This window comes from Notechis scutatus, chromosome Z, assembly GCF_049901735.1.
Source record: "Notechis scutatus isolate UNSWTSFEM ecotype Mainland chromosome Z, rNotScu1.2, whole genome shotgun sequence".
Taxonomy (NCBI): domain Eukaryota; kingdom Metazoa; phylum Chordata; class Lepidosauria; order Squamata; family Elapidae; genus Notechis; species Notechis scutatus.
Window position 1 is genome coordinate 16,297,790 of NC_142025.1, and position 22,238 is coordinate 16,320,027.

At 40.9% G+C, this 22,238-nt stretch overlaps 1 protein-coding gene across 1 annotated transcript in view; it reads right to left on the bottom strand.

The window, feature by feature from the left end:
• CCNY (cyclin Y) overlaps positions 1 to 21,915 on the bottom strand; it is a 110,152-nt gene extending 88,237 nt beyond the window's left edge. The window contains exon 1 of the mRNA XM_026672244.2: positions 21,145 to 21,915. Within this exon, the coding sequence (XP_026528029.1) occupies positions 21,145 to 21,298 (154 nt within the window). The 5' untranslated portion in view covers positions 21,299 to 21,915. The remainder of the gene's footprint in view (positions 1 to 21,144) is intronic.
• Between the last annotated feature and the right edge of the window lie 323 nt (positions 21,916 to 22,238).

Here is a 22,238-nt window from a genome sequence, read left to right on the forward strand (position 1 = left end):
AGAAATTAGAACAGGATGCCAATAAAGATGTAATTATTGAATCCTATAGAAATCCCATTAGTTATCCCTGTAACTTTAAAAATAAAGTAAAGAGAAAAATACAGGATGAGATAGTGCCCATAAAGGAAGAAACAGATTCAATAGCTGAACAGGATGAGGAAGATGAACAGGTAGTAGTTCAACAAAGTCCTCCTGTAAGCCCTGTAATTCCCAGAAGAACTACACGTGTATCTAGACCGCCTGATAGGTACCAGGCTAACACAGTGTGCCAGATTAATCAAGTTCCTAATTCTGTTGAAGAAATTAAAAAAGTATCCTAATAAGGAAAAAGAAAAATGGTATGCAGCAATGAATAAGGAACTAAATTCATTAAGAGATATGAAGGTGTATGAAAATGCCAAATTACCTGTAGGAACGAAATCCATTGGCTGCAAATGGATATTTAAGGTAAAAACAGATAAGGATGGTAATTTAATCCATAAGGCAAGGTTAGTAGCCCAAGGTTTTAGGCAGAATGCTAATGACTATGATGAGGTGTTTGCACCTAGTCTTAAGGCAGCAACCTTGAGAGCAGCTTTAGTGTGGGCAGCTAGTAAAAACTATATAGTTAACCATCTAGATGTGGAAACTGCTTACTTGCACGCCCCATTAAAACATATTATTTATATGAAAAAACCTGTTGGTATTAAAAGTGAAAATAAGAATAATAATGATTGTTGGTTGTTAAAGAAAAGTCTCTATGGTCTTAAACAATCAGGCTATGAATGGAACCAGTATATTGTAAAGGAAATAGACAATATAGGATTTAAAGCTGGTTTAGCCGATCCATGTCTGTTTAAGAGGGAGACAAATGGGAAAGTATCATTATTATTACTATTCACAGATGACATTGCATTGATAAGTGAAACTAATGATGAAGCAAATAAAATAATAGCATCATTAGGAAAGAGAATAAAGATCAAGCAATTAGGGGAGATAAAGAAGTATCTCGGTTTGAATATAAAGAAAACACGGAAAGGTTTTAAGATATCTCAGGAAGATAAGATAAGCAAATTGTTAAAAGATTACAAGATGGAGCTTTGTAAGCCAGCTAAGACTCCAATGAGTCAGGAGTTTAGCAACACTGATGTACAAAGTCCTGAGTTTGATAAGGTGATTTATCAATCTTTAATTGGTAGTTTGAGTTATATTAGTAATTGGTCTAGACCAGATATATCGTACTGTGTGAATCAGTTGGCTAGATTCAATTCTGCACCATGTGAAAGACACTGGAATGCAGCTAAGAGGATATTAAGATATCTTAAAAAGACAATGAATTATTCATTGTATTTAGAACCAAAGGGTGATTTAATTCTGAGTGCTTATGCAGATGCTAGCTTTGCATCAGAAAGAGACACTAGAAAGTCGACTTCAGGAACAGCCATAATGCTGGGTAATACATTAATAGGCTGGAAGTCAATAAGACAACAGCATATAAGTTTGTCTACTATGGAGGCAGAATTCTCCTGTTTATCATTGTTATGTACAGAATTAATAATGTATAAACAAATGTTAATTGATATAGGTATAACAGTAGATTATCCTATAATTATACATGAAGATAATCAGGCAGCAATTCAAATGGCCACAAATATTGGAGTAAAAACAAGGAGCAAGCATACAGATCTAAGATACCTAAACGTGAGACAATCTGTAAGAAGTAAGATGATTCAGCTAGAGTACTGTATGTCGGAGGACAATTTAGCTGATAATTTTACTAAAGCCCAAGGTGCCAGTAAGCACCAGGAGAGTTGTGAAAAATATGGGATAAGATTGTAAAGGTATTATATATTTATTTCACCCAAAAGGGGAGTATGTTAGGTATAACATTGATACCAAATATGGTTTGGGTGAATAAATATATAAAACTTAGATATCATGGTTTAAGTGCTTATCACTTTAAGCAAAATGCAGCAGGCAATTAGCCGATTAAGGGTGCGGTTAGAAGTTACAATATAAGGAAGCATTAGAAGCTGGAAAGCTTGCTTGCTGGCTGTCTGTCTCTTACTGTCTGGCTGTAACTGTGTGCTGCTGTGACTAACTGTGATTACTGACTGTAAGTGCCTGTGACTGAACTGTTTTTTGTTTGCTACTGTTTGCTGAATATCCAGCGTTTGTTTCTCTGGAGAGTGAAACCGGAGGAGGAGAAGATATCTTTATCGGCTGATAAAGATATTGCAAGGACTCTTAACTTGGACTATACTAGTGAGTCTTACTGGATGGAAATACTGTGAATGACTTAATGGACTGAATGACAATGCTTAAACTCTAACTGGATTAAAAACTATTTAAACTACAAACAGTGTTTGTGTTCAGTGTGTGTATACTCTGGGGCCCTTCCGCTCTCCTTTGGCTGCCTGGCTTGACTACTGCTGCAATACTCTGCTAGGGGTTAATTCCCAAACCCTAACATATTTCTAACAAAAATTATACTTAATTTATTCATTGTAGGCAAGAGAGGAGGTAAATAATAATCTGCTGTATTTGGAAGTTCTGCTACCTTAGTGGAATTAAGGATACAACTCCTCACACAAATTTAATGTAAAAGAATATGGATTTGAAACTAATAGATTTTTTGTAATATTTCTTACTTGTTATGGGTATTAAACCATTTTCAAAATGCAAAGCTAAACATTGCACAAACTGGATTTGCAAAAAAACCAACAACCATTAGTTATCTTTACAAGTGCTTACTATGCATTACAGACAATCCTCGAATTACAGCCACTTATTTAGTGAAGTTACAATAGCATTGAAAAAAGTGACTTATGACTGTTTTTCCACATTTAGGACCATTGCAAGCACCCCCATGAGATCAAAATTCAGAATCTTGGCAACTGGCTTGTATTTATGACAGTTGAAATGTTCTGGGATCATGTAATCTTCTATTGTGACCTTCTAACAAGCAAAGTCAATGGAGAGGCAAAATTCACTTAACAACCAGGTTACTAAAAATTTGCAATGATTCGGTGGCAAGAATGGTCGTAAAATGAGGCAAAAATTCATTTTAACAACTGTCTCACTTAACAACAGAAATTTAGGGCTCAATTGTGATCATAAATTACCTGGATTAAAAACCTGGGGAGAGGAAATAATGAAAATGGAAAGCCTTAGTACAGGGGTCTTCAAACTTGACAGCTTTAAGACTTGTGTACTTCAACTCCTAGAATTCCTCCTCATCTTAGCTCAGGAATTCTGGGAGTTGAAGTCCACAAGTCTTAAACTTGCCAAGTTTGTAGACCCTTGCCTTAGTAGGTCAAGAAAGTAAAAATATTAATTGATATAAATTCCTGGAAAATCTAATATACAAAGTTCTTTGACAGTGAATTTGTTCTGTTAGAAAGAATTCTCTTGTTGCTAAAAATGACCTCCAACCCATATATTTTTCCTAAAACTAGCCTATTAGAGTATTGCTAATACTATTTCCTCTCAAAATAAATGGCAAAGAATGATATTTCATGGCAAAGAAGAAGCAAAGGGAAGAAAATGTGGGAATGTTGAGAATGAGCAAAACATCAAGTTTCCCAACATGGAGCAGGATGTCATTTTAAAAAAAATCCTAGGGAATTCTAGGAATTGTAGTCCTGAAACATCTAAAAGTTACTTGATTTGATGAGGTAATTATTGCATCTATAATAGAATAGAATGGAGAGAGGGTGTATATAGTGTATAGCACACGGGTGGGCAAACTTTTTGGCTCGGGGGCCGCATTGACTTTTAAAATTTGATAGACGGGCCGGGTCAGCACAAGATTTTTGGGAATCGCCCCCACCCTTCCCCCCTCTTCTCCTCCTTCCCTCCCCTCGGAAGCCCCCTAAGCCAGGAGTTGCTACCGCCGGCGCGGCTCGCGCGGCTCCAGTCCCGCGTTGCCTGGGGAAGGGAAAGGCAAAAGGAAGAGCTGCAGTGGTGCTTTGCAACGGGAGCAGCGGCACCGGAGGCTCAGGCTCAGCAGCTCCTGGTTTTGCCTTTTCCTTCCCAAGGCAACGCAGGACTGGAGCCGTGAGCTGCGCCGGCGGAGCAACTCCTGACAGCCCAGCCGGACACCTGAGCGGAGCCCAGGCGGAACTGCCTGTTGCTGCTGCCGGAGCACTGCCGGGTCGCCTCCTCCAAGCAGCCCGCCCGCCCGCCGGGCTTCCCCTCAGCCGCGTGGCTCGGGGCCAGGCGAGCACCCGCGAGTTAAAAGGAAGCCGAAAGTTGCTGGGAAGTTGCTTGGGTGCTGGGAGCAGGCTTTTAAAGTGCCGCCCGAGCAAAGTTTAAGCAGCCCGCCCGCCCGCTGGCGGAACCTTCCGCTCCTCGGCGGGAAGGCGCTCCAGCCTGCAAACTTTGCCTTTGCAAAGTTTAAGCCTGGAAGCCCGGAAACCCGAGCAACTTCCCAGCAACTTTCGGCTTCCTTTTAACTCGCAGGCGCCGCACCTGGCGGAGGGGAAGCCCGGAGCCTCCTCAAGCAGCCCGCCCGCCCGCCCGCGGGCTTCCCTCCACCCGCGTGGCTTGGGGCCAGGCACGCAGCGCCCGCAAGGAAAAAGAAGCCGAAAGTTGCTGGGAAGTTGCTCGGGTTTCCGGGCTTCCAGGCTTAAACTTTGCACAGGCAAAGTTTGCAGGTGGAGCGTCTTCCCGCCGAGGAGCGGGAGGGTTCCGCCCGGCGGGCGGGCGGGCTGCTTGGAGGAGGAGGCCCGGCGGCACTCCGAGTTTCCCCTCCGCCGTGCGGCTCGGGGCCAGGCGCGGCGCCCGCGAGGAAAAAGGAAGCCGAAAGTTGCTGGGAAGTTGCTCGGGTGCTGGGAGCAGGCTTTTCAAGTGCCGCCGAGCAAATGTTTAAGCAGCCCGCCCGCCCGTCGGGCGGAACCCTTCCGCTCCTCGGCGGGAAGACACTCCAGCCTGCAAACTTTGCCTTTGCAAAGTTTAAGCCTGGATGCCCCGAAACCCGAGCAACTTCCCAGCAACTTTCGGCTTCCTTTTAACTCGCAGGCGCTCGCACCTGGCGGAGGGGAAGCCTGGAGCCTCCTCCAAGCAGCCCGCCCGCCCGCCCGCCGGGCTTCCCCTCCGCCACGTGGCTTGGGGCCAGGCGCGAGCGCCTGCAAGGAAAAAAGAAGCCAAAAGTTGCTGGGAAGTTCCTCGGGTTTCCGGGGCTTCCAGGCTTAAACTTTGCACAGGCAAAATTTGCAGGTGGGAGCGTTTTCCCGCCGAGGAGTGGGAAGGGTTCCGCCCGGCGGGCGGGCAGGCTGCTTGGAGGAGGAGGCCCGGCGGCCCTCCGGGTTTCCCCTCCGCCACGCGGCTCGGGGCCAGGCGCGAGTGCCCGCGAGGAAAATGGAAGCTTAAAGTTGCTGGGAAGTTGCTCGGGTGCTGGGAACAGGCTTTTGAAGTGCCGCCCGAGCAAATGTTTAAGCAGCCCGCCCGCCCGTCGGGTGGAACCCTTCCCGCTCCTCAGCGGGAAGACGCTCCAGCCTGCAAACTTGGAAGTTTTGGAAGACGCTCCAGCCTGCAAACCAGCCTGGAAGCCCTGGGAAAAAAAAGGGGATCGGCGGGGACTCACCTTCGGAGAGGTCGCACTCAAAGGTGATTTCGAACTCCCAGCCGAGGCCTTTGCAAAGTTCTTTTCTTTCCTATCCCGAGAGCACTCCGCACTGTTTTGCAGCTTTGGGGGCCACGCGGCACAGGGCAATACGCCACACCCAGCGATTTTTTTTCAGGGGCGGGCCGGATTGGACAGACCAATGGGCCGGATGTGGCCCGCGGGCCGTAGTTTGCCCACCCCTGGTATAGCAGCTGCAGAGCATGTAAAAGTAAATCAGGGATTGAATAGACTCATTCAATATTTTAATTCAGGTTCAATGCTAGACACATTGTAGACTAAAGTATTTATTCCCCACTGTCTGTCTCATCAAAATCACTTTCTCTTAAAACACTAAAAACCCACCCTTTCTTTGACCAAATCTCAAATTCACTGTCTCATTTGTTGAAGTTACAAGGACATTCCAGACCAAGAAGAACCCAATTCCAGGTCTAGAATTGTTGTGGTTCGCCGGCAGCAAGTGCGGATGGCTGAGGTCTGAGAGAGCGAGGACTCAGATGAGGGGGTTCCGTGTGATGCAGGGATGGGGCCAGGACCATCAATGAGTGGAATGCTGCCTTCAGAGATTGTGGAGGCTGGCAGCAGTGATGAAGAGGTCCCCGAGGAGCCTGGACCCAGTGCGCGTGTACGCAGGGTTGCTCGAAGGAAAGAGCAGCTGCAGCAGCACAGGCAACTCAGGAGTAAGGCTGCAAGGTAATGGTCCCTCCCTTAAGAGATAAAAGCCAGCTGAGAAAACGGAGTTCTTTGCAGGAAGCAAAGAAGTTTTTGCACTCAAGCCTTGTGGACGTTCGGAGTATCTTGGTTGATGTTTGGAAACTCTTTGTGTTTGAAATATTTCTTAACTTTATTTAGTATTCTTGGCAGCCTTGCACAACCTTGACAAGGCTCGTTCTTATCAGAGACAATTAGTTAACCGTGAAGGAACGGATTCGTAAAGAATCATTAAAAGGTTTTGCTGTTACCTCTATTTCATGTTTGTTTCCTTGGAACAAGGTTTGGGTCAGAACAATATGGCATGGGTAAAGATAGGAAAAAGTGGAATTAACAAAAAAGGAGGATGCTGAAATCTTGGCATGTATTTAATAAAAAAGCATAACTAATAAGTGATGATTCCTATATTTACTACGTAAGGAAAATATGCGCTGTCTTCACTGTTTAGCCTTTGGAAACATTAATAAAATATAGCAAGCAACAGCTGGAAAACCAAGTTCCAATGATCACCACTTGTTAATTCTCTGTCTTCACTATGTAATCCTAGGAAGATGAAAGAACATTTCTTGGGTTGGTGCCATCATACCATAATTTTCATAAACTTTTAACCCCAGCAGGAGATATTCACATTCACAACTAAAAGGGCATTCTAAAAATTTGACTGGTGATATGGTATATGTATCTTACTGTACATGTATATATTTAGAATGTTGTATCACTTCTCCCTGGATGGAAGTTTATTAATCCAATCATAATTAGAAACAAATAGTGCTATATTATAAACAAACTTTTTGGCCACTATATCATACATTATTTCACTTCACTTGTTCTGTTTCAAATCTCAATAAAAGTTTATACGTTTTAGCAATCACATGCTCATTTGTACACAATTCCATTTTTAATCAGTTTTACAATGTTCAATACATGTAATCCTTGACTTACATTCGTTTAGCGACCATTCAAAGTTACATTGGCATTGAAAAAAGTGATTTATGATCATTTTTCAAACTTATGGCTGTTGCAGGATTCCTTATTATCATGTGAGCAAAATTTGGAAACTTGGCATTTGGCCCCTATTTATCACGGCTGCAATGGGGTCATGTGATCATCTTTTGCAACCTTCTGACAAGCAAAATCAATGGGAATCCAGATTCACTTAACAACCATGTCACCTTCTTAACAACTACAGGGATTCACTTAACAACAATGGCGAAGAAGATCATAAAATGGGGGAAAACTCATTTAATTGTTTCATTTAGCAAAGTAATTTTTAGGTTCAACTGTAGTCATAAGTAAAATACTACCTGCACAATAAACTTCTTTTGCCTAATTTAAATCTTTCTGATAAAGGTAAATAATCATTAATTATATTCTTATGTCACCACTTGTCCTCTTGATTTTATTTTGTATTCCCCTCGGCAAAAATTCTAGTATCCTATGACTCATTAGCCATTTATGGTTGCCCATTGTTTAGAAACTACAGGATAACTATCTTTTACATAAAAATCCACATTGATCCTCATGAATAAATTATTTCAAAATTATTTTCAATTTTATCAGCCAATATTATTGTAAAACAACTTGTAGTCATTATTCAATAATGGTATCATTATAGTTTCTTTTTAAAGTGAAATCTTGTGCGTCCTTACATATTAATACTATTTTGGCCTTTTTCCAATTCTCTCTGATCTTTCCTCCCTGTAAAATAAAATCCATCGTATTTTGTAGAGGTTGCAAAAGTTCATTCTCAAAACATTTATAATAAGAACCTGGTCGTTTATCTGATTCAAGCATCTTTCCTGTTTTAATCATTTTTATAGCTTCACAAATGTCCTTATTGTTATATGTTTCTGTTCCTGTATAATCCTTGGCAAATTTTGTTCCTTCATCTGTTTCTCCAGAGAAATGTCTAATATACATATACTCTCTTGAACTGCCATCTTACTGATTCCATATATCAACGAGCCCTAATTTGCCCATCAAATAAAATAAAAATGATTTTGATGATTTGCCTTGTGTTTATTTTAATATTTTTGTCAGAAGCTCCTTCTAGTTGAAGAGAGGTCATTCCATTCCAATTTCTCAACAAAGGTTTCAAGGCCCACTGGCTGGTTCTGGCCTTTGGGGTGCTTAAATCTGGCCCACGGGGCTGCCCTGGAAACAGTGAAGGACTGGTTTACGATGCCTCTGCCAGCGAATATGGAGCTTGAGAGGGTCGCATGTGGCCCTCGCAAGCTTCATTTTTGCTGGCAGAGGGTTTCAGGAGGCTGTCACAGCCAAAAATAGAGCCTGTGAGGGCCGTATACGGCCCTCCTGAGCTTTGTTTTCACTGGCAAAGGGCTGCAGGAGTCCATCACAACCAAAAACTGAGCTTGGGAGCCCATTTTCATTGGCAGAGCATTCAGGCCGCCACAGGTGCCCCCAACACAAGTGATGTTGAGCTGGCCATGTCCACCCCAGCCACACCCACCTCAACCACTCTCTTCCCAGCCCCCCAAGTCAAACACAATCCTAATGAGCCCCTCAATGAAATAGTGTTTGACACTCCTGCTCTAGAACCAACAATCTACAGATGGTCATTACAGTCTTATCAAAGAAACAAATTCTTAGCCCTTCGATTTGGAAAGAAATGGAAAGCCAGCTTTAATGTATTCACTAATAAAGGGCTGAGAATGTCTATCTGAGTTCCAAAGATTCTGCATTCTAACCCCCAATTCTTGGCATTAAACTGTAAGGTTTTGTCCATATACCACATTAAGCCTCAATTCTGCCTAGCACAATAGGTGATGATGAACAAACTAAGTCAACTCCAGTTAATTCACAAAGTATAGGTAAAGAACCACAACTTAGTATCATATATGAGTTAAACCAGGGTATCAAACTTGATTTCACTGAATGCCACATCGGGATTGTGTTTGACCTTGGGGTGGTGGTGGATGCAGCCAGGTAGTCGCAGCCGACTGTGTGAGCATGGCCAGGGTGGGTGTGGCCAGCTCAATGTCGCTCATATCAGGGGGCACCTTGTGGTGGCCCAGGTGGGGCTCGGGGACCCATTGTCTCCAGTGCGTGCCCAGGGGGAAGGCGGGGCTGCCCCTCACTGGCTCCAGGTTGGCCCCACAGATTGAAGGCTCACTGCATTCCAGCCCGGATTACCGCCACCAAGTTGTAGGTCAGCGCCCAGCTGGCAAGGGGCTGAGGCGCCAGGGTGTGGTCTTTCGCTGTTTCCAGAGCAGCCCTGCAGGCCAGATCTAACCACATCATGAATCAGATCCAGCCCGTGGGCCTTGAGTTTGACTCCCCTGAGCTAGACAATAGCTCTGACCTTAAGGAGAGTCACCATTTTATTTAATACAAAGCTGCCTCGTGTATTAGAGGGGTCAAGAAAATACACATTTTCATGGATTCTGGTGACCCAAATCACAATGACTCTAGAAATAATAGTGACATTATTTTTCTTCTCTGATCAATTACATTCTACATAAAGTACATTATCTATAAAATGTTCCATCCCTCCCAGCTAAGAATAAAATGCTGAACTAAACTTATAAAAAATCTGTATAAAAGATGAAGGCAGAAACTGTCTCATATCAACCTTAACAACTGAATTAAGATAATACTTTTCTTCTAAATGCAATTTTGACTGGATCTGGAAAAGCATACAGTACTAATAATAAACCTATTTAATGAAATCAATACAATTTTAACCAATTCATTGAGGGAGTTTAATTTAGCAGGAAACATTTACAGAACTTGGACATGTTTATCAAGGAAATGACAGGCAAAAAAAATAAATAAACAGACTTTTGGATGACATAAATTCACAGAAGCTAAAAGGACAGGAGCTGTGGAATAGGAAAAGACAGGACATGGAGAGGAAATAAAATTTCAGCATTAGAACAAGCAATTTGCCAACAGAAGAGGGAAGAGCATAAAAATTATAACTGGAATTTCCACATGAAGGAAAATAGAAATGGCTTAACAAAGTAACTAGGCACGGTGTCTGCAACTTGCCAGACTGTTTTACCAAACATATTTAAAAATAGTTGCAAATACTGGTGCTTGGTCATTTGCCACAAAATAAACGTAGCAAGAAATGCTACAGAGCAGAGGTATCAAATTCGCATCATCACATTGTCGTCATGTGACATATGATTTTCCCGCTTCCCTAAATGGGTTGCGTGTGACACATCCAGCCCACAGGCTGCAAGTTTGACACCCCTGCTATAGAGAGCCACTTTGGTCTCCTGGTACCAGGTTAGAAAGGAGAAGACTCTGGGTTCTAGTCCTGCTGTAGGCATGATAGCTAGATGACTTTGGACCAGTCATTCTTTGACAACTCAACACATCTCCCGAGGTTATTGTGGGAAAAGAGGAGGAAGGAGTACAGGTAATTCTTGATTTATGACCACAACTGAGCCGCAATTTTTTGTTCCTAAGTGAGACAGTTTTAAATGAGTTTTGATCCATTTTACGACCTTTTTTGCCAGAGTTTTTAAATCAATTACTGCAGCTGTTAATTTAATAATACAGTTGTTAAATGAATCTGGCTTCTCCACTGACTTTTCATATCAGAAGGTTGCAAAAGATGAACACATGACTGCAACAATCAGAAATATGAGTCAGTTGCTAAGTGCCTGAATGTTGATCACTTGATCGTAGGAGTGCTGCAATGGTAAGTGTGAAAAATGATAATAAATCATTTTTTTCATTGTCGTAACTTAGAGTGGTCACCAAACAAATCGCTGTAAGTCGAGGACTACCTATATTAGGGTTGTTCGTCACCTTGAGTTATTTATGAAAGTAATAAAGATGGGATTTAAAAAAAAAAAAATCTCAAATAAGTAAATAACTGGAGCAAGAACTGGAATGAAGATTCCAAATTTAAAAGCCGAATTAGGCTTTTCGGAGTGTTTCTCCACTACCAAATCCATTGTTTTAAATTTGGTTATAGTAGCAACAAAGTTTAACATAAATCAGAAGAATTGTGTCTGCTTCTATATTGGCAATAAACTTTACCAGGATTCACACAACTGAGACAAAATAAGACAAGGCACATTCTGTTACTGATTATATGGAAATTGTGAAAAGGTCTCAGGAATGCAAGAAGAATGTCATAACAGACATCAGACCCATAAACTGCTGAATCAGTGATGCATATGCAAAACTTCATAGGAAAACTAAACAAACTTTGGTTTGATATTGATTTGCTCTCCTGTTCTCGCTTAACTTCCCTGTTCTTTTCACATGGTACACACCAAAATCTGACAGATGTAATTACACCGCATCATATATCACATTTTTATGCCAGCTACTCCACAAAAAAATAAAACCATGCTATTGTATGCTAAATGATTATTTTTCTATAGCTGCCCATTTCTTTGGAAACGTGATACATAGATTCATTCACAAAGCAGTGAAAGGTTTTGTCACAATTGCTTTGTTGCTGCTCTCTATATAAGTGACAGAGGATATTTTAAGTAGCTAAAGCAATTCAACTCTTAGAACAATTGTGTGACAACTGGTGGCTGTATGTGAATGTGCAATTATATCAACCATACATTGGTTGACATTTCAATGGCAATGCATGCTAATAATGTTTCAAATTATAAACATTTGTTTTTTTGCGTAGCAATATAAACATTTTTTGCGTAGCAATATGTCACATCTACTGAATGAATAGCATGTATAATTACATTTTAGTAGAAATATCAGTATTTTCTACATTTTATCAGTGTAGAGATAAAACCACTGTGATATCTGTGGCTTGTTCTCTAAACAACAGCAAATACTGTAGATAAAAACTCAAAGGCCTCAAAATCGGTAGCATATAAGGAAAATGCCTATAAAATGTTTTATAGATGGCACCTTCCCCCTTCGAAGTTAGCGAAGATGCACCCCAATATGAGTCTGAATTGCTGGAAATGCAAAAAAAAAAAAAAAGAAGGAACCTTTTTCCATATGTGGTGGTCCTGTACAGAAGCCCAAAATTATTGGAAGAAAATCAAAATTTGGCTGGAAGAAATGACAAAAGAGCAGATTGAATACAAACCAGAGTCCTTCTTGTTATGGATCTTTGACAAACAAATTTCAAAAAAAGCGAAATACATAACAATACACATTTTAACAGCGGCCAGATTAGCCTTCACCCAATGTTGGAAGCAGCCTGAGGTTCCATCAGAGGAAACGATCATTCAAAAAATCTCAAGTTGTGCAGAAATGGAGAAACTAACTTTGGCACTAAAAAACAAAGACACCTCAATATATTACAATAGCTGGAACTGCTGGTACAAATGAATTGACCAAAGATAGATTTTACACTATAAGGCAAAAGAGGATAGGATAAACCTATAGCAGTGATATACAGATATATGTAAAGATTAGGTGTGTGTATATGGCATAAATTAAGGGTTATGGGAAAAAAAGAGATCTTACAAACTGTTGAAGATGAGAATGTTTTTAATTGTTTTCCATTCTTTCTTTCTATTTTCTTCTCTTTCTTTCTTTTTTCTTTTCTTTCATTTGTGTATGTGTTGTTGGTTTGTTTTAATTGTAAAATTAATAAAATTTATTTATTTAAAAAAACAACTCAAAGGCCTATTCCTCATTTGCACACAGCTGTCAGATTTCTCTGTAAAATTATGCTCAAGTATACAATTTATGTATATTGGATTCCAATAATTGGAATTCATTTATTTGTTAATTGAACATTGAGAAAAAGCTCACATTTTACTAAGAAATCATATGTACTCTGGAATTTTCCCGTTCTCTATGTGCTAAAATTACAAAGGCTATAACATGATTTAATAACCAAAAATATATTCTAATTTATACATTTAACATTTCATTCAAATTACACACAAAATACATCCCAACACATTTTAAATGTGTGACTGCATTGTCATGTATTTTGAAGTAAACCATTTTAAGCAACCATTGAAAAACAGTATTTTTAAAATGAATGTTTTGTGGTTATTTCAGTCTTTTCATGTTGTTGGTGTAATTAAAAATTCTTGAGCAATTTTGTCCTGGGTTGAAGCTGTTCTCACATTCTGAATTAAAGGAAATAAACATCCCTGTCTAGGAAATAAATCACTTTGAGAACAATCCCTTGAAAAGAGTTATCAATCATGCAAAACAAATTTAGTATACAACATTTTATTAGAGGCAGGATTACATAGGATTCCATTTTCTTGTTTGGATTTGACAGCGAAAAATATGAATCAAACATGAGGGCTTTATTACAAGAATAATAGAAACCAGAGCTATCAATGATTTTCACAAGGCCCATAAGTACAATAATATCCTTAATTGACTTGTAGCATTAAGAAAACCCTATCTAGGAAATAATAACAACAGTGAAAGTATTGCTTCTGAATTTAACATGGCAATTTCTCAACTAAGGAATGAAATAGACAAGCCTTCTTTCCACACCAAGCAATTCTGATCAGTTTTTTGTTATTTTCATGTCTTATAGCCTCTACACCAGGGGTCACCAACCTTTTGGACCTCAGGGACCACCAAACTCATAATTTTAAATCCCGTGGACCAGAGACCCTGGGAAAATCCCAAAAAAAGTCTGCAGAAAAATTCCCCATCCCGTTTTCCTACCGATAGATCATTCTTTATTTGGGATCGCAGGATACCATCTCCAGCTCCATTCTCGGGGGAGAGAGAGAGACTTTTGGTTTCATGCAAGGAAAGCAGCAGAAGCAGAAGTCTTTCTTTCTGTCCCCCAAATTCTGCCAGAAATGAGTCTGCCGGCACAGTCTCTTGGAGCAGGAAGCCTTGCAGGGTCCCAAAGACTTATTTCTGGCAGAGTTTGGGGGAGAGAAAGAAAGACCTTTGCTGCTTTCCTTGCCTGCAGCCAAAAGCAGAAGAAGAAAGAAGCGGAAAGAAGCAGCCCAGTGGCCAGGCGAGGCAAGTGGGGCAAGTTCCCCCCTCCACCCTTTCCCCCCTCCCCTCACTACCTCATGTTGTTTGCAATGCAAGCCTTGTGTTCCCATGGGCCATGTGGGTGGTGCAGCCTTGTATTCCCATGCAGCCTGGTTTAATTGTTTTGGGGGGTGTTTTGGGAGTGACATTTCTCTGCAGACCACCAAAATTTTCTCGTGGACCAGTGGTCCCAAGCCCACTGGTTGGCGACCACTGCTCTACACTAAAGTAGAGAAATGTATATTTGATGTACTTGAATTAAACTGTTTTCTTAACAGGAACTTAAATAGTTTCACCTAAAGTAAAATCCATTCTGTCTCCAGAGCCCATCTACCCAACTCACACATTATCAGGGGTGCTTAAGAGTTTTTTGGGCTTTGCCAATTTTTGCCATAAATGTTTTCTTAATTTTCTGATATTATTCCATTGACTCATTTTATTAAGAAAGGAGTCGTCTTTTCATGAACAGGCCTTTCTATACTTCAGTCATTCTCTTCTCAGATCAACACCTTTGAGACAGATGACAGATGCCCCTATATTGTGCAAACTGATGTTTTTGATTTCATATTTAGAGCCAGATATTTACAATGGTTCTTGAGTTTCAAATCAAGTTTCTCCCTTGTGTTTTCCTTTCCAGATACTTCTTTCCAGGCAAAAGAAACTATTCTTTATGAGGAAATTGAAAAAAAAATAAGAAAATAAAGATATATTAGAATAATCCCTTCACTGTTGTGTAAACTAAAATTAACTGGCCAGGTCATATAATTAACTGGCCAGATAGCCCTTGATTTAGAATCACAGTTCACATCAGAGCTTCTCTTCAAATCAAATCAAATCAAACGTTTATTATCAACGCACAACATATGTACAATGAAATTGAAAAGAGAAGCAGTTGTTAAGTTAGTTATGCCTAATTTTAAGATCTTTTTTGTTATGGTTGTTAAGTGAAGCACATGGTCATTAAGCAAACCCAGCTTCCTCCACTGATTTTCTTCCTTGGAAGCCAGCTGGAAAGGTCAAAAATAGCAATCACATGATCCTGGCACACTGCAACCATCATAAAATCATGCCTGTGGCCAGGGCTATAATTTTGATTATACGACAATGGTCATGTGAGGACCAGTTGTAAGTCACTTTTTTCAGACGATTGTAACTTTGAATGGTCACTAACAAATGGTTATAAGTCAAGGACCAGCTATAGTACTAATGACCAAAACTCCACGGAGGTGTCACTAATTCAGGCCACCTATGGTTCCACTCACACCTGCTGTCTCACATTTTCTGATTTTTTTTCCTGTTCCAAAAATACTTCAAGCCACTTGGTGCACTTCTTTAAGCTGATCATCTTCACAGAAGGCTGGGTAAGCTATTTCTTGAATATGAGGTTAAATGTATGGATAGCCAGGATTTAAGAGCTATACTTATGGAATGTCCTCCAGCTGTAAGTAACTAAACGTATTTATTTGTCCATTGTGCAGTTCTCTGACAGGGTACACAACATTATGCCAAGTGTAGGAACGAAACAAGAAGATAAAGAAATTAAAGCCTTAAGTTTTTTTTTAAAGAAGGAAAAGCTAAATCTATTTTACTTCAACACCTATTATATATTAACACAATTGAAAAAGTCCAGAAATATTTCACAAGAAGAGTTCTCTGCTCCTCTACTCATTGCAGAATACCTTATGCCACCAAACTTGAAACTCTAGACCCAGAAAACCTAGAACTATGCCGCCTCCGGTCCAATCTAAATATAGTATATAAAATCATACATTGCAATGTCCTACCTGCAAATGAATACTTCAGCTTCAATCATAACAATACAAGAGCACACAATAGATACAAACTCAAGGTTAACCGCACCAAACTTGACTGCAGAAAATACGACTTCAGCAACAGAGTGGTCAATGTCTGGAATACTCTACCTGACTCTGTAGTTTCTTCCCTAAACCCCAAAAACTTTAACCTTAGACTGTCTACTATTGACCTCACCCCCTTCCTAAGAGGCCTGTAGGGGACGTGTATAAGCGCACCACTCGTGCCTACCGTCCCTGTCCTATTGTTTTTTTTATTTTTCCTATAAGTATCTATCTCATGTATTCAAAACTATGTTTATTCTTATACCTGTATCTTGTAAGCGATTGACAAATCAAATAAATACTAAAAATACCTTTCACTATAGCTTCATGTTATACCTTTGGGTCTTTAACTTTTTGCTTCTAACAGTTTCTTGGTCTTCTCAGACCATTCAATCTTCCTTCCTATGTTTACTTTGCTATTTGACCCTAATTCATTATTTATGTTACACCAACCACCTCAACATGCTTTTTTTCATAGTGTACAGCATGCTTGAACTCAATCCATATCCATTGAACCATTAGAATAAAGGGACTTTGGAAGTTTTCTAGTCCAGCCCACTGCTCAAACAGAACCTATACTATTTCAGACAAATGACTAACTAGACTCTTATCTTCAATATCTATTCCATCTCTTATTTCACCCTGCATACTTCTTAAGCTTTCTGACTCTATTGCATTCAACTCGCATTTCTCTTGACATACCCAAATTTCATTTCCTTGGGGCAAAGTGAGCAGAAACGTTTTTGTATAAAGTTATTTTTGTTTTTTTCATCATGTATAACATGGGTCTCCAAAAATGCTGGATGAGGAATTCCGAGAGTTGAAGTCCCCAAGTCTTAATGTTGCCAAGTTTGGAGACTCCTAACCTACAATAATCCATATGTCCAGCTAGCCTTAAAGATTCAAATGACAAAATGTGCATCATGACATTAGTATGAAAGGAGTCGATATAGAGTTTTCAGACATTTTTTCCCTTATTCATCTTGAAGATGCTCTTGGCCAAGAGAATCTCCCTACCAGCATTTACACATCTTAAAATTTCTATGCCCAGTTTTACTTACTTTCCATCAGGCAACCCCAATTAAGAAGTAGAATTTTTTTAGTAGGGTTAAGAACCTAACAAATGAAGTTCATGTAATAGTTGCTGTTTGCAAAAACTTGTAATTCAATTAGCATAGTTTATTTGGTGTATGGCATCTACAGCAGTCATGCAATCACTGATTTACAAATTTAGTTTAAATAAAGTATGAGTGTGTATGGGATGGTTAGATGAATGGATGGATGGATAGATTAGATAGATAGATAGATAGATAGATAGATAGATAGATAGATAGATAGATAGATTAGATAGATTAGATAGATTAGATAGATAGATAGATAGATAGATAGATAGATAGATAGATAGATAGATAGATAGATAGGAAGGAAGGAAGGAAGGAAGGAAGGAAGGAAGGAAGGAGAGGAAATATAATAAAATCACACTAATATGGAGCCACAGCATAACTATTTAGTAAAGTCAACATAACAGTTGTTAATAGTGGAAAACATCACTCACATACTGAAAAAAATGCCATAATTGGCCATGGATTTCCATGTCAACTGTCCCTAGGAATTATATTACATTCTGTACCAAAGCTTTCATCTCTGACTCAGTCATTTAATGTTCTGACTAAAGTACTGTACACCACTGTGAAAAACAAAAGTGTCCTTTAGCTGGTTTGATAAACTCCAAAAACCAAATTTCCAAATTTCCCCTTATCATGATTAGCAACAGATTAGTGTCTGTTAGGGTTAGCGACATCTTAAAAGTCTTCTAACATATCACAGGATATTCCTTAATATTACTATGCCATTACAGCAACACTAATTTACTAATAATTTTACATGTAAAGCAACTTCAACAATTAATACCTTGGTAAAAAGGCCAAGGCCAAATCTTTCTCTTTCTGTAGCTTTTGGGATGTAGATTAAATAAGGTTGGAAGGAATCTTAGAGGTCTTCTAGTCAAACCCCCTGCTCAAGCTATACCATTCTGGACAAATGGCTGCCCAATCTCTTCTTAAAAACATCCAATGGTGGAGCAAGTTAAGAAATCCAGGTTTGGATTATTTTGCATGCACACACAAATATTTTCATAATAGTCACTTGACTCCAAAAATAAATACTATATAGGTAAATCCTCAATTTATGGCCACATTTGAGGCCAAAACTTCTATTACTAAGCAAGACAGTTAAGTGTGTTTTGCCCCATTTTATGACCATTCTCAACAGAGTTGTGAAGCAAATCACTGCAGTCATTATGTTAATAACACAATTTTTAAGTGAATCTGGCTTTCTCCCTCACTTTGCTTGTCAGAAGGTATCAAAAGCAGATCACATGCTGGCCCCAGGATACTGCAACTATCGTGAATATAAACCAGTTGTCAAACATCCAAATTTTGATCACATGACCAAGGGGATACAACAATGGTTGTAAGAGTAAAAAATGGTCATAAGTAACTTTTTTCAATGCCATTGTATCATCAATCAATCTCTAAACAATAAGTTACCTATACAGGCAACAATCCCTTTTTCTATATTAATAAGCATAACAAAGCAAGAATTACTGTAATCTAAGATTAAGCACTGAAGCTAAGACACTGGATCTTTAGTATACAACCTTAACATGCACAACTAGGAATAAATACTACCAAATACTGTGGGACACTGAAGGAAACCTAAGACCGCAACTGGATCAATTCCCACACATGATTTAGAGGGGGAAATATATGCCATATTCCCAATTAAGCTACACTCAATTTAAATATTTGGTTATAATATGGAACAGTAACTGATGTTTATTTAAAGGGAGACATAAAAAAAGAGACTAAATTATATCTCAGTTAATCAATGCATTCATTTGACTTGACAGCTTTGGGAATGAGATTTCCCTCAGTTTTCAAGTAGCATTCAAGAATAAGGCTTCTTGCTCCATATATGTTAACAAGTGCTGTAAGTGGCTTCAGGTGATTCCAATTTGTTCCCAAACTACAAATTCAATAGGATTAGAACTGTAGTGCTGGGGGGAATGAGAGACAAATAAATCAAGATGGCCATCACAACCCTTCTGACATGCTCCTCATATGACACGTATAAAAAGGGGTACATTTTCAGCCACTGTTTTGATTTTTTTTAGCCCTTTGCCCTTGCAAACACCCCCATACAGAAGAAATCTGTTACAATTATTCAGTGCCAAAAGCTGGCATCCTTCTGTGTTATAAGACCAAATGCCCAGACAGAAAAAAGGGAAAATAATTTTCCTACTGTTAAAAATCACTTCGGAAGATGCTGTCTTATACTGATTTTTGATTGGCTGGTTTCTGAAATTGGAAACAATAGTAGTTGCCCCAAAATTTTCTCTCCAAAAGCAATTTCATCGGTAGTGCTCCACTGAGAAGTTATCCTATGGGAAAAAGAATCTCCTGTGGGATACTTTTCACATCTAAAAGAAATATGGTTTGATGGAAATAAGGAGGGATATTATGGTCTAAATCCTTTGCTCCGGAGGAACACAGTGAAAAACCACCTGTGGCTGTGAGGTTACTTCACCCACAGTTTTTCCACAAGCCTCGTTAGAATGCAAATGGAGCTAAAGGAACATGTATGGATTATTTAGTGTATGCTATATAATAATTGTCTTTAAAGACTGAGAGGCTTGGGACAGAATCTTTATTTGAGCCCTTTATTTATTTAAAACATTTGTATTTATTTATATCCTGCCTGTATTATTTTCACAAATTAACTCAATGCAGCAATCATATCCAACACACCTCTTCCTTCTTCTATTTTCCCCACAACAATAACCTTGCCAGGTAGACTGGGCTGAGTATGTGTGACTGGCTCAAGGTTACTAAGCTAGCTTTCATGGCTAAGACAGGACTTGAACTCAGAGCCTCTCAGTTTTAGCCTGGTGCTTAACCTGGCTCTTTATATTTAGAGTGTTATATATTTAAAGTGTTATATAGTGTTATATAGAGGTGAATCTTTGTTTCAGCCTACCAACTATTTACATAAAACATTTATATCATGTCTATATATTATTTCACAAATAACTCAAGGCACAAACATATCTAACTCACCTTCTTCCTCTTATTTTCCAATAACAACCTTGCAAAGGTTGGCTGGGCTGACACAGACTCCAAGCTGGCCTTCATGGCTAAGGTAGAACTCAAACTCAGAGCCTCTTGCTTTCTGATGCCTTAACTACTAGACCAAACTGGCTCTTTACATATAGGGTTAAACAGATCAAGGCAGAACCTTCACTCCAATTCCCAACCATTTATTTATTTATTTATTTATAACATTTGAATTTTCATTTCAAGCCAGATGTTTCCAGTTTTCCTGTAAAGAAAAGACTCTTTTGTGTCATAGATGGTGAACTTCTATGGGCCCTTCTGGAGAAAGGAGGCGGCCTGGCTTTGCAAGCCATGCCTAGCTGGGATCACCAGAAAAATGGAGAAGACCTCCAACTTCAACCTCCTCCGTGAAGACTGATGGATTAAAGTTTGAGTTGCTGCCACACACTCCTTCAAAACAACTGCTTTGGTTTTCCAACCTGCCCACCTACTTTTGGGGTTCCTGAGTCTGGGAAGGGGTGGGGAAACGACCCATAACTACTGCTACTACTACTCCTCCCCAAGTGGAGACCATTCATGTCACCCGTTCTCCAATGCCCGAGAGCTGCAAAATCCCCGAATATGGCTCTGAGGCCCGTTTTCTCACACTGCAAGTGCAGACTGCACATGCCCAGAGGCACCGTCGCCTTGCCACCACACCCGCGTCCCACCGCTGCTGCTTAGTTTTCAATAAGGGGGGGGGGGGTGAAAGACAGAGGGGGAGGGGGAAACTAAAGCAACACCAGCGCGGGAGGGTCAAACTAGTGTTTTCTTTCACCCTCTTTTGCCCCCCTCCCAATCTTGGCTTGCGTAAGCCACCTCTCCAGGGGTTTCTTCTCCCACCCGTGTCGGCGTGTTCGTACGTCCTTCCCGACTCGCGTCTTACCGTCGATATTCTCCCGGTCGCTGATATGCTGCAGGTTGCAACCCGTGTCGTCGCGGCTCAGCTCGGTGTCGGGCCGGTACGACTCCAGCCGCGAATGGGCATTCCTCCGCAGTTTGGGGCTGGAGGAAACGCAGCAGGAGGTCGCGTTCCCCATGTTCGCCGCCGGCGGGACCGGGCAGGCAGTCGAGAGAAGCTGGACCCAAGCGGGGTAGACGAAGAGGACCGGAGGAGGCGGAGCAGGGAGGAGAAACCAGACGGGAATGAAGGCAGCAGCGACAGGAGTTACCAGCGTTTGGTATGGTGTGAAACCATAAACGGGAACCAGCACCACCACTGGGGGAGGTGGAGGAGGAGGAGGAGGAGGGGGCGGCGGTGGGGGCGGCGGCGTGTACGGTGGCTGTGGTCCCCGCTGCTCGGCCCGTGCTGTCCCCGGAGGCTCATGCAACCTCCTGCACTGGCAGTGACATGCACTGCTGCAAAACTGGGTTAACTCGGCCGTCGTGCGAGTTGTTCGTGCTGCTGTAGAGGAAAAGGAGGAGGAAGAGGAGGCGGGTGCAGTCTTAGCGCCATGGCCGGCCGCCTTAAATCTTTTCAGCTGCCCGGGACCGGTGGCTTCCAGCAGTGGCCTGCAGGAAAGGGGGAAGAGGAGGAGCAGCAGCAGCTGAATAAGACCTGGAGAGGTTCTTCCTTTCCCGGTGGCAACAGCAGCAGCAGCAGTAAAAAGCAAGAGCAAAGCTCCGGGCTGCCTTTTTGCAAAAACGGTTCCGGTTCAAGTGGGTGGGAAGGTCGGTGCCTTGCTTGCTGCCAAGCGGGCGGGAAGACCGGGCGAAGCGAAACGAGGAGAACCGGCTGCCCTGGGTAAAGGGCTATTAGGATCGCCGTCTTCCACTCCATTGATGGCTCCGGAGCGGCAGATGTGCCAAGTGTCACTTCGTGGAAGCCCAGGGACGCGTGAGGCTCCTGCCTTGGCATCCCCCCTAGACGGGGTAAATAGGTGATAATTGATCGGGGAGTGGGGGGACAAAGGAGGGAGGAAGAAGAAGAAGGAAAAAGAAAAAGAAGAGAAAGGAGAAGAAGAAGAAAAGGAGGAAAAG